The sequence below is a fragment of the Callionymus lyra genome, chromosome 14, assembly GCF_982586985.1.
Source record: "Callionymus lyra chromosome 14, fCalLyr1.hap1.1, whole genome shotgun sequence".
Lineage (NCBI taxonomy): Eukaryota > Metazoa > Chordata > Actinopteri > Syngnathiformes > Callionymidae > Callionymus > Callionymus lyra.
The window spans coordinates 22,819,900-22,833,002 of record NC_141831.1 but is presented as its reverse complement, the minus strand read 5'-3'; the positions used below and the strand labels follow the sequence as shown (position 1 = coordinate 22,833,002).

Below are 13,103 nucleotides of genomic sequence, written 5' to 3'. Positions count from 1 at the left end.
TGTGGTCGATTATTGAATTCATTTAAAATGTAATGAACCTGAGCGAAGGGGGAAGTCCTTCGCCCTACAAACCACCATCTGATACGGCTGCTGGCCGCTGATGTCCGCCCAGGACAGTTATGTAACATTGCTGTGGACATGCTTCCTGCTAATGTCGACAGAGTTCTATCGACTTCACAACATGCTCAAACTCCCAACAGGCTGAGCAGCTTCTCACCAGCTAATTGGTCCACAAACCAGAGCACCAGTGCATTATGAGTGATCCGTTTAACATGAGCAATGTTAGGGGTTATTAAGTCTTAGCTCATCAATTCCATGTGTGGGGAAAATTCTCGAACTCGAAAAACTCGACCTTCCTGCCAGCTGCACTGACCTGTGTCAAAATAGAACAGTGTCAGGGTTCAGTAAGGTCCACCGAGTGTCAGCTGAGAGCACGTTAATTCAATCAAACATAGTGGTGTAAGAAAATATTCACACACAGATCCATCCCAGTGTTTTTCCCACTATACTGTATTGATACTCAACAGTATATCTTTTGTTTGTTTTTTTAATTATAGTTTTTGTTTTATATTTAGATAAATGTGTGTAAATAAAATAATTCAGCTGAAGGACCAATGGAATTCTGTGAGATCCCGGCAATGACTGAGGACGAGAGGACACAGTCAACTCTTTAACTTTTTAAAGCTGGTGTTTGGACATGTTTTGGTTTCAAAATAAGTGTTATGACCTTTTCAAAAGTCATGTGGTCTCTAAATTCTGAAACACAAGAGCCAAGTTCTCGGGCAAAACTACAAATATATGCTTGTTCCTACAGTATATATGGTATGGTTGCCCTTGTCAAACTATTTTAGGCATACTTTAAATGTTGTTGTGGCTCTTCCCTCGGATGTCTGATGAATTTCATCAAGGTCAACACTTCTTACACTGCTGTAGTCGTCTGATCAATTCCATGCTCTGTAACACCTTCTTCATAAACAAACCACCTGCTAACAAATCTTATCCACTTTTGCAGAGACTTCTTGCCGACAAGTCTTATATACTAGACTGCCTGACTTGTGACAAATTACTCTTGCATTCTTAAGTAATTTTTTTTAATGGTTTTGTGAAATTAAAATTGCGAAAGTGAGAAACAAACTCATATCTGCTTCTCCATGTTTCATCACACACCCTTCTGTTGATCACAACATGAACTGTTAGTGACCCAGTTTTGGATCAAAACGTGTAAAACAACAGCCTGGGGGCCAATCTGGCCAGCCAAGTCATTTCTCATGGGCACGCCAGTTGGCTGAAACTTATGTGAGATTGAGTTTGATACGCATGATTCAAAAACATTCATTCAAAGTTCAAATATTATTATTTGTATCTGCATTATTCGACAGGTCTAGGTGACAACAATCTTTCACATATTTCTTGGACTTGGGTATCACTCTGTTTAGATTTATTGATCCTCAAAATGATCTCTTGGACACTTACTAGCGCGTCAAAGTGTTACTCAAATGAAACTAAACCCACAGAGGTCACGTGTAAAGAGTGTGGTCTTGGGAAGGCTAAAATTAAACTAGACCCTCTGGTCCATCTACACACAGTCACACACACTAGTGCCCGCCCACCAAGAACACATATGCAATTTCACTGTGTCAGACTTTTCTCAATCGTGACCTTTTCCAACCAGCCCGGGATGTCCCGAGCCAAGAGTTCAAATGAATGCTCATCCAACTGAAAACGAATTCACAGCTCATTCAAATATATAGTAGATGGGGAATTGGGATCATAATGTCACCGCAGTTTAATGTTACCCGAATGACCTGCATGTGTTCTTGTCGCATTCTGGTGAATACCTTTACATGAGGAAAATTACTTTCAGGTCCAGGACTGTGCACTGTCTGCAAATGACACAATGTCCTGTACTCTGGGAAACACGACCTTGAGTACATGCATGTATGTCACATCCATATGTCACATCCATAACGCTGACATGCCCTGTTTTATTATTGTTTAAATGTTGGTTTTGGTGTTTTTAGATATGCTTGGTGTAAACAAGACTTTAGGTGGTACATGTTTTCTTCGAATTATTTTATATTAATGTATTAAAAATGGTCTCTAAAGCCATCAGTAACAGTGACATCATCAAATCCTATATATTTTAAACTGACCCCCATTGACCCCAGTTACCTCAATTGTTCAGCTAAAAAATAACTTTACTTTAAATTTACTTGTAAGAAATACTTTTTTACACCCAATATCTGCCTTCTTCTTCCAGACAACCCCACTTGGGTGTAGCCAGAACTGACCTTCATGTGTAAAACGACCAGCTGATCTGGGGTCAACACTATTTGTTAAATAAGTCCTCTTCATCCTCGAAGATCAGACTACTGACTGACTCTCTACAGAGTTGCTGTGTTTGTTCAACTGCTAGAGTGGGATTGACCCACAAATTATCACTCAGGGAATCTATCTGCACGCTCAGTGAATAATACCCACAATGCACGGGGGCTCATGAGTAGACGACAGGTGTCTGCTGTCCTGGCTGACAACTTGCAGCATGTGACGGTAGGGAATTGTTTTTGATGGTAAAGGGGGTTGATCCAGATTTAAAGCCCCTCATGGACACACCTGTCTTTGAAACATTTGTTAAAAACCCTACGCTCACCTGTTTGTGCTTATCTATTTATCTATCTATTGGCAGCCTGCTTCAGCGAGTAGCTCTTCACTTCTGCTCATTAGCGCCCCCTTTGGCCTTGTTCTGTAGCTGCTCCTTGTAAGTTAGTGGCAGCCGGTAAAAGCTTGCATTTGTGTGGTCTAGCTTCCTTGTTCATGTGATCTTAAAGTTTAAAAAAATGCAGAAGTAACACAGACATCACCTTCTTGTTTTTGGTCAAATTAAACCAGATACACACATTTAAACATCTCTTTAATTTTCCGATTTATGTTGTGATTTGTTTAAGTCCCAAATGGAGAAAATGTGATTTCAGTCTTTTTAAATCAAACTATTATTTTAAATTATTAATATTTTTCTTTTAAAAAACGTCGTTATGCTCATCTCACTATGGCCAATAGGGGGAGACAAAACTCACCGTCATTACCGTGACGTCTCCTGCCACCACACTGTGCTCCAAAATGGTTGACATTATTTTTTTATCGGTTTATAATCAGTTTGTCATATCTTTCCAGATATAGACCTCAATTTTCAATATGGTTTCTCAGTTCCATTTAGTAGTAGTGTCGCTTTAGTGAAGTCCCACAATGTACTGAATATAAATCCCCATCACATGTCTGTCATCATCTTGTCAATGAGGCTGACGTCCTCTTGAGTCCATGTGTTAATATCATGGTCACTCATAAAATATGCTTCTCTAGCTCATCTTATGCTAACCCCTTAGCTCATGACTCCCTGAGGTGCCATGTCCTCGACTGTCCCTCACACACATCCAACTAATGACTTTGATCACATTATTAAAGCACACTTGACTCAGGTTTGTTCCAGCTCGTCATCTGTTCAAAGGTCAGTTTTCATGACTCTGCGCCGACTTATCATATAGAGTCAAAGTACTGAAAAAATATATAGGTAGAAGCGATAGCCTGGGACCATTACAGGGTGTGTCAATTCTACATTATGAGTATTCTTAGTGAACGGCAGAGACGAAAAATGTGTGCTTGCCAAGATAATATTGATAATGAAACATTTTTTCAACTCTTCAAACTGCATTTTATTGGATATTTTACCATTTGTACAGTGTTTTCATCAAATACTTAACAAAATAAATCTTAAAGGATTAGTTTACCCTAAAATCCACAAATGTTCTACTCACCCTAATGTCAATCTAAGGATTATTTTCAGAGTAATCTGTTCCTTTTTGTAGTTATATACAAAAATGTATGTTCATTTTAATGGAGCAACTGGAGCTCAGTGGTTTAAGTCTTCTCTTTCATTCAAAAAGACCCTCTTTTAATAATCCAAATACCTCTGTGGTGCTTGTCTGTAACATCCATCTTGTATTAAAGCCTCGACAAGAGCAATTGTTAAAATAAAACACCCAAAGAAGTCCATATTTTAAGCTTGTTGTTGGCAGACACTGCTCAGCCATCATCGTAAATCTTGCACATGCACACTGACAATGCATTGTGTTTGAATGAGGAGCTGAGAGACTGATAACCACTACAAACCATTTTAAAATATATACTTATTCAAGTTTTTCTGCAATAATTCCTCACTTTGAGGCTTGAATACGAGACGGATCTTACAGACGAGCTTTTAAGATTTTAAGTGTGTCTTTTTTGGCAAAGTCAGAAATGCCTCTGCTCAGCTTTTAACTGGAAGACGTAAGAGGGAGCACATAACTCCTGACCTGGCCTCCCTCCACTGGCTGCCTGTGCATTTTAGAGTTCATTTTAAGATTCTTTTATTTTTTTTTAAATCTTTAAATGGACTCGCCCTGTCCTACCTCCCTGAGCTACTCCACCATCATGCTCCTAGGTCCAAGAGGAAACTCAGAGGGTACAGAGCATTCTCAGTAGCTCTGGCTCTGGAACAACCTGCCAGTGACTGCAGAGAAGCCCCCTCACTGTCCATTTTTAAATCTCACCTTAAAACACAATTTTGTACCCTGGCCTTTAACCCAGCATGTGACTCGGTAGATTCTTAGTGCCTTTAACTTGTTTTAATTGATACTGTATTATCCTAGTGTTTTTTACTGTTCCTAATTTTACAATAATTTTATGTTCTTGTGCAGCACTTTGTGCCAACTGATGTTGTTGTTTATTTATAAAGTGCTTTATAAATAAAGTTGAGTTTAGTTGAGAAGATGAAGAGAAAGACACCTGAGCTCCAGTTGCGACATTAAAATGAACAAACATTTTTGTCTATAACTCTTAAAACAGGGATGTCAAAGTCAAACACACCGAGGGCCAAAAAAACAAATTTGCTACAAGCCAAGGGCCGGACTGGTTCAATGTTTATTAAAACATATCGAAATGATTGCACATAGCCTATTGAACCAAGACCTAACACAGTGTACATTATTTAATGATTAAATGAATATGGCAATATTTTGTTATGGCTCTGTCGGTAACTTCAAGGGAAAACATTTTCAACAGCCAAACAGCAAAAAATTAAATTGTTTTTAAAAACAAAATGTGTTTCTTAATATCAAGATAAATGCATAAATAAAAGTGCATGCATTATAAACTGAAAATGTATTATTGTGCTGCTCTATGATCTACCGATCACTGCTTTCAAATAGTAAAATAAAAAAAATAAATCAAATCAGTTGTTCAAATAGTAAAATAAAAAAAAAAAATCAAATCAGTTGTATTCTTTCTCATGGCTCTTATCTGCAATTTTCCCTGAGTCCATTCAACTGAAAAATAAATATAAATAAAATACAAAAAATGATGGCACACAGACAAAACAATACTTCCTTCAAAGAAAAATCACGTATTGTAGAAACAAATGGAAACATGTAACTGAATTAAAAAACTGAAAATACGTTACTGCTCTGTGATGCTCACTTGTCTGAGGCTGAGCCTGATACTTGGAGGTGTCTCATCTTTTGTACAAGTTCATCAATGTTCGGGGTTAGGCTCTGAGCTGAGGAAATCCTCAGGATTGAGTGAAGGTGATTATCAGTAAGACGACTCCTCTGTGCTGTTTTGTTTAGCTTCATCAAAGAGAACAGTTGTTCACACAGGTATGTGCTGCCAAACATGGAGAGCGTCCGAGCGGCTTGGATGCGCAACTGGGGCATTGTGTCGGGGATAGAACGTGAAAACTCGGCAGCACCCACTCTCTCATATTTTTCCTTCAGTGTGTCATTGCACTGGAGCTCAATCAACTCCATTTGTAGATTTGGTGGTGCGCTTTCTACATCAACTGCAAAAGGATTGCTGAGCAGTTCAAACCTGCTTTTTTGGGCTTCAAAGTCAGCAAATCGGCGTCGGAAGTCGGCGGCAAGTATGCTGAGTTTATCGGCAAACTGTGCACACGGGAACACAACGGTAGAGAGCTTCTCTTTCATGGTCTGGCAGCTGGAAAAGTGGCTTAAGTTTTCTTTCCGCATCTGCGTCTCCCACAGACTCAGCTTGGTTTTAAAGACCTTCACTGTACTGTACATATCAGAGATGACACGTCCCCGTCCCTGCAGCTGCAGATTCATCACATTCAGATGGCTCGTGATGTCGCAGAGAAATGCCATTTCACACAGGAAAGTTTCATCTCGGAGCTCTGTTGTGTCTTTCCCCTTGCTTTCCATGAACAGACAGATCTCCTCACGCAGCTCAAAACATCTTTGAAGCACCTTTCCCCGGCTTAGCCATCGCACCTCTGTGTGATACGGCAAGTCACCATACTCTGTATCTAACTCCTCCAGAAATGCCTTGAACTGGCGGTGATTTAAACCTTTGGCTCTGATGAAGTTAACTGCTCGCGTTATGGTGCTCATTACATGCTCCATTTTCAAGGCTTTGCCACACAACGACTCCTGGTGTATGATGCAGTGATACGCTGTTAGCTCATCTGTGACGTTTTCCTCCCGCATCCTCTTCCGCATCCTTGCCACCAAACCACTCCTGTGCCCACACATTGCGGGTGCTCCGTCTGTGGTTAATCCCACGAGTTTTTCCCAAGGCAGCCCCATCTCATTTACACATCTGGATACCTCTTCATACAGATCTTGTCCTGTAGTTGTGCCATGCATAGGACGTAATGCCAAAAACTCTTCTGTTATGCTCAGACTGGAGTCTACTCCACGGACAAAAATTGACAACTGGGCAATGTCTGATGTGTCAGTGCTCTCATCCACAGCAAGAGAATATGCGATGAAATCTTTTCCCTTTCTCACAAGCTGTTCTTTTATGTTGGTGGAAAACTGGTCTACGCGCTCAGCAACGGTATTTCTGCTCAGGCTCACGTTTGCGAATAGTTGTCTTTTGTCTGGGCACACTGCGTCACAAACTTCAAGCATACAGTTTTTGATAAACTCTCCTTCTGCAAAGGGCCGGGCTGATGTTGCGACCTCTTTTGCCACAATAAATCTAGCCTTGACAGCAGCCTCACTTTGTGATTTAGCATATGTGAACATAGCCTGTCTGGACTTAAGGCCTCGTTTTAATTCTTCTACCTTCTGTAGCTTTTGTTCATATTCCATATTCTTGTCTTTGTCTGTGTGTTTCTTAGACGTTTGATAGTGCCTTCTTAAATTGAATTCTTTCATTACAGCCAAACTTTCTCCACACAGAAGACACACAGGTTTGCCTTTTACCTCCGTAAACATGTACTCTGCCTCCCACCTGTCCTAAAACCCCCTGTTCTCAGCGTCCACCTTCCGTTTAGCCATTTTTGAGGAGGGGGGTATCAGAAAGTTGACCTCTGCTCTGACTACTGATGAATAATGAAGCCGCTTGTGCGCGCTGCAGTGACTTCGCGGGCTACCGTTGCATTGTGGGAAATGTAGTGTTGGTGCGTGCAAAACACCAGCGGACGGCTGTGGCCTGCGGCCGGTTCTAATAGTAATTAAATATCATCCAGGGGGCCATAGATAATCAATTAGCGGGCCAGATCTGGCCCGCGGGCCTTGACTTTGACATATGTGTCTTAAAAGGAACAGATTACTCAACCCTATATCGACATGAGGGTGAGTAGAAAATGAGTGAAGTTTGAATTGTGGGTGAATTATCACTTGCAGATGAGAGTGTTATAGTTGATAAATAATAATTATATTGATGTATTTGTCCTATATCACGTTTAAATGTGTTGCAGTCTATACATAAAATTGCAATCAATTTTTCAAATGCTTCTTAAAGTTGTTTGCAGGTTGTAATGCATTTCTGCAAATTAACATCAAATCCTAACTAACTAACAAAACAAAAGTGAATAAAGGATTCAAGTTGAGGCGAACTACTGTATAATTGTGTTGATCATTTTGGGTGTGTATGGGAAAGTGGTGTCAAAATAAGTAATAAAAAGCCATGCCAAAGACTTATTACTCAAAACATTGAATTAAACAAATAAAATTCAAACACAATTAATAAAAACTTCAAAAGCAACTCCAAGCTGGTTATATGGGATCAGAAGAAAACTCATAATTCAAGCACTGATCATCTCAACAATATCAACTAATTTTGCCGCATGATAATCTTGCAAGTATTATAAGAAAAATGTATCTACTAAATTCAAAATTAATGTATGCAGTGATTAAATACTCTTTGTAAAATCCATCGGCTGTTGTATTCTTCGATATCATCTACAGATGTGTTAGTGGCTCATTTTCATTTGACTACTGAATTGTTTACTTCCTATATCTTGATGAAGCAGACAGTTGTATGTCAATTAATATAATTTAATATGTAATTCACAGCATCTTCAATTTATAGTTTTGATCATTTAAAATAGACGTTAACACATTTTAAGAGTACATGAACCTGGCACATCAGGTACGTGTTTGGGGTTAAATACATACAACATATTCAAATGTCAAAGCAGAAACTGATTTTCTAGTATAATAAAAGTTTGACAAGAATAAACACTGCAGCTTTAAGAGGATGCAGTTCATATTGCGACACAGTGGGCGTGGCACCGAGTAAGTTCCGAGCATGGAAAAGCCCGACAGAACTTCCTGGAGGAGTCAGCCCAGAGACTCTGGTTCAACATGTCCGAGTGGAAGAAGAGATGTGAGGAGGACTGGGGTCTCCAGGGAGCCCCGATGCCGGACTCCGTCAACTGGCAGTCCGTGTACGAGGCCAAACCTTTGGGGAGGAACCTGCTGAAGAACTCATCACCTCTCGGTACCAGCACACACCAGATATATCTGTTTTATTGTGTGATGTGATCCAGATGCTGCGTGTCTGTTTATTATAACCAGAAGAGTTTACAAAGCTGTCAGATTCTAACTGTGTTTACACGAGCAGACTTCCAGGTATTTACCATGTTTAAAAAACGGTTTTTTTTTTTACATAGATAACAGGTATTTATGGTATTGTGTTCTAATTCAAATAAAATAAATGTTATGTTCAGATCAAAACATTTCTCTTAAAACTATAATTACTATAATTATTACTATTATTACAATCATCCCACAATTCACTTTATAAGCAGCCTGTATTTGGTCAGAAATAGTTGTTAATACTCAGGAAATCCATGTGTAAATCTGTTTCTAGCAGCACTGATGAAAGAGAACAACTTCCTCTTCCACTTGTAGAAACATAGACGTTTGTTCAGCAGGTGCCAAACAAACGGACAGTGTGTTCACGGCAGTTCTATCCATGCCTGGTCAGCACTGTGTCTGTACTGTGTCTGTATCATTTACAGACTTTGCCCTGTAATGACTGCTTGCATTGTGTTGCCACACCCTGAGTGTGTGTCACCACTTCTCTGTCTAAACCACTTTAGAGCAAATATTAGATTTGTTGCCAGCTTTACATCCCAGGTAGCAGCCTGTACCCATTAGTCAATCTGTAATATTATTATCACTCAAAAATACTGTATACTAAAACTCAAATTAAAGCTCTTAAGAAACGTTTTTAAAAAAGACCATCTTAAATTTTAAAATAATTCTAATTGTGTAATTCTACTACTTATTTCATGTTTTTATAAATTAATAGTATAATTAATTTTAAAATATAAAAACAGTGTAATTATCTGTGAATCTTTTGTGTTCAAAGTTCAGATAAATCACCTGTATTGTATGTTTGCACAGTTACAATTGTATGTCTTTGAGACATTTACAGTAAGATTAACGTGAGGTGTGGTGTCCGATTCTCCTCTTAATCTCTGCAGGGTTGAGCAAAGAAAGCTCACCGCCTGAACCTGTACTGCCAGAGTTCCCTGCGCAGGGACCTCCTGTTTATGCACCAGATGGTAACAACCTCAATAATCTAACGCTACTTCCTCAAGATGTCAATTCATTTTTAATTCTTCGCCAGGCGACTTTACCGGCTGGAAGACGAATACGGAGGTCCTTCCATATGACACAAGTGACATCCCACCAGGAGTTGTGGTCTGCCAGCTGCCTCAATTCAGGTGTGTGTGACAGGAAATTAATTTGAAGTGAACTGAGTGTGATTGTCCCTTTTTAGTGTGTGATTTTATAATAAATAGGTCCTGAATAAACGGGTCCAGAACTGTCACACACCTGAACACCTGCCTTAGCAATTGGAATGAGTTTATAGATGAATAAGGATAAAGATTATTCCCAAGTATTTTATTTCTCACTGCTGTTTCCTGGGTCTTCATGATGATGACGATGATTTCTGTCTCAGTTGGTTCACCTTGGAGCAGCTTGTGGACCTGAAGGCAGAGGGACTGTGGGACGAGCTGATGGATGGGTTTCAGCCAGTAATCGAGGTCCAAGACTGGTATGTTCACCTCAACAAAAACGTTCAAAGATCTTGTCTGACTGTCTTGCCGTGTGTGAGATCTGTGAGTGAATTAATAAATATATAGTTTACTTTCTTCATTTCCCTATAATTTATAAATACATTAAATGATTTTGGTGTAATCGATGTTATTATAACATTTGTTTTCTTAAATCCACGACTTTGAGTTGATTCAATGATCTTAAATACACACACTAATATTCTGGACAAGAATCAGCGGCACACTACTGAGGATTCAAGTTTAGGCAAACTACTGTGTAATTGTGTTGATAATTTTGGGTGTGTATGGGAAAGTGATGTTGAAATAAGTATTAAAAAGCCATGCCAAAGACTGATTACCCAACACATTGAATTAAACAAATAAAATTCAAACACAATTAATACAAACTTCAAAAGCAACTCCAAGCTGGTTCTATGGGATCAGACGAAAACTCATAATTCAAACACTGATCATTTCAACAATATCCACTAATTTTGCCGCGTAATAATCCAATGCAATGCAAGTATTATAAGAAAAATATATCTACTAAATTCACAATTAATGTATGCAGTGATTAAATACTCACTGTAAATCCATCGGCTGTTGTAATCTTCGATATCATCTACAGATGGCGCTGTTGCTCATTTGATTGTAACCATAAATCTTTCCAAACGCCTCACATGTTTTTAAATATTACAGTTATTTGTCTTGTATAATCGTTGAATTTTTTTCCCCCAAAATGTTAATGTTACTAAACATAGGTATTCTACAAATTATCATAAATAATAATTACATACTTATTGTTATTATTACATATTGAGAGGCTTCTCCAATATTTATTTTTCCCAATAGGTGTCACTATACACACAGTAAATATGAACTATTTGAATCGTCAATTTCACGACTTATTTCAAGATGCACTGAATGTAGATAGATTTGAAAAGCGGAAACTTTTACGAAGTAAAGGAGCTGATTTGTTATGATTTATGTACGTAATGTATCTTATCTAGTGTCTTATATTACACATCACTGATGCATGGCAAACAAGTACATGAAGGATCATTTATTTAAGAAGATGTGACCTTTACAAGGCTTTCTGTCATTAGTTAATTTTCTGTTGATAACATCATTTCAACATATGATAATTATAGAATGATTCCAGTGCACTGCATCAAAGATGATAAGAGACCAAGGTATATGATAAAGTTAAATATTGGAACACAGATAAAGTTAATTTGCCCTCCATCATCTACTTGTGCTTGTTTGATAAATGTCACTTAAAAATGTAGTGTGCTGTAAAATATTGATGATAAATGAGGAGTCAGAACATGGCATTTGATAATTTTACTTACTTTTCATCTTTTTTATTGGAAATATTCTGCAACTTTTCGCTTCAATCTCTTGGTGCGTCTGCAAAAAAAAAGTCTCCGAACTGTGTGAGTGTGGTTTATTACACAGGGTTTCTGCTTTTGCAGCTCTGTCGTCGAATAATGTGGTGCTGTTTGCATTTGTTGGGAGATTTCTAGTCGATGGTTTGCATTTGTGTGTTTTGATATCCACAAATGTAAATGCGGTGTTTCTAACTTGTATTTTAGCATTTACAAATAAACTAGTATTTTTAAATTTATCATTCTAAATTGCAAAACAAAAATACATTTGTAAAACTTAAAATTAATTCACATTTGTGAGTCAGCAGTTACATTTGCATTTTCACCCTGTGTTCATTTACACATGAGACAAGTATAAGGCCATAAATGAGTGACTGAATGTCCACCAGGTACGAGGAGAGTCAACTGCACGACCACATCTACCAGCTGCATGTCAAGCTGTTGTCTGCAGACAAAACCACAGTGATCGCCGAGCACTCAGTCAACCCCACCGAGGACCGCAGCGAGTATTCTCACACATGGAAGGAGGTGAGTCGGTTCTGTTCAAGACCACCCTGGACACCTAACAACGAACCTCCTCTTTCCTGCCAACAGGTCTCGCACACGTTCTCTGGTTACGGACCTGGAGTCAGATATGTTCACTTTCTTCATCGGGTCAAGAACAATTTCATGAATCAGTTTTACCCGACTCTGTTCACGAGCAGCTCTGTGGTGGTCAAGGCAACCAAATCCAGCCCCTAGTTTCACTGTTGCCTGCTGTTGAGAGCTTTTATCCGTAAAGGACCATTTTTAAAATTCAATTCAAATGTATTTCAGGGCTACACGTAGTTAGAAGGGTTTAACTGGCAAAAAGCAAGGTTAAAATAATGCACTTTTTTTTCCGGCTATTTCCGCTGAAATTGCTACACTTTTTAAAGTGTTGGATTCACAAAACATAAAGTAGCTTTTTGGTTTCGTCACCATTGTTACCAGCATTTAGCACTTAAGTATGGTTGATGTTTTGTAACATTATTGTTGAATAAACTCACATACTTGATGATTCATGTGTTGGCTCATGTTGTTTTAACAAAACATTTTAAAAATTAGATCAATAAAATACAAATAGTTTTTCATGGACTCCTTTCGACTTCTGTGTAAATTCTTGTGTAACAACCCAGACAATGTACAGATTTCTCTGTACTTGCAATAGTTTCATTTCCTTATAGGCATCTACCAAATCCTGCTGACTATATCCACACCCATGCATGGTTCATTTCCTTTTTCCCACAGCTGTGAACACCATTCAATTCAACTGCTTGTGTGAAATAAATTGTTAATTAAAATGTTTTTATTTTATTTAATCGCAGCTCATAATAGCACTGCCTGTG

The 13,103-nt window shown here is 38.5% G+C and overlaps 1 protein-coding gene and 1 pseudogene across 1 annotated transcript; one reads left to right on the top strand and one right to left on the bottom strand.

Moving 5' to 3' along the window:
• Positions 1-5,504: 5,504 nt before the first annotated feature.
• LOC148066486 (general transcription factor II-I repeat domain-containing protein 2 pseudogene) lies at positions 5,505-7,331 on the bottom strand (annotated as a pseudogene).
• A 1,262-nt stretch (positions 7,332-8,593) lies between these two features.
• On the top strand, positions 8,594-12,775 carry nccrp1 (P1, F-box associated domain containing). Its single transcript, XM_087807033.1, has 6 exons — positions 8,594-8,778; positions 9,770-9,850; positions 9,916-10,012; positions 10,252-10,347; positions 12,126-12,264; positions 12,331-12,775. The coding sequence occupies exons 1-6, from the start codon at positions 8,643-8,645 to the stop codon at positions 12,475-12,477; spliced, it is 696 nt and encodes a 231-aa protein (XP_087663159.1). The 5' UTR covers positions 8,594-8,642; the 3' UTR covers positions 12,478-12,775.
• The last annotated feature ends 328 nt before the right edge of the window (positions 12,776-13,103 follow it).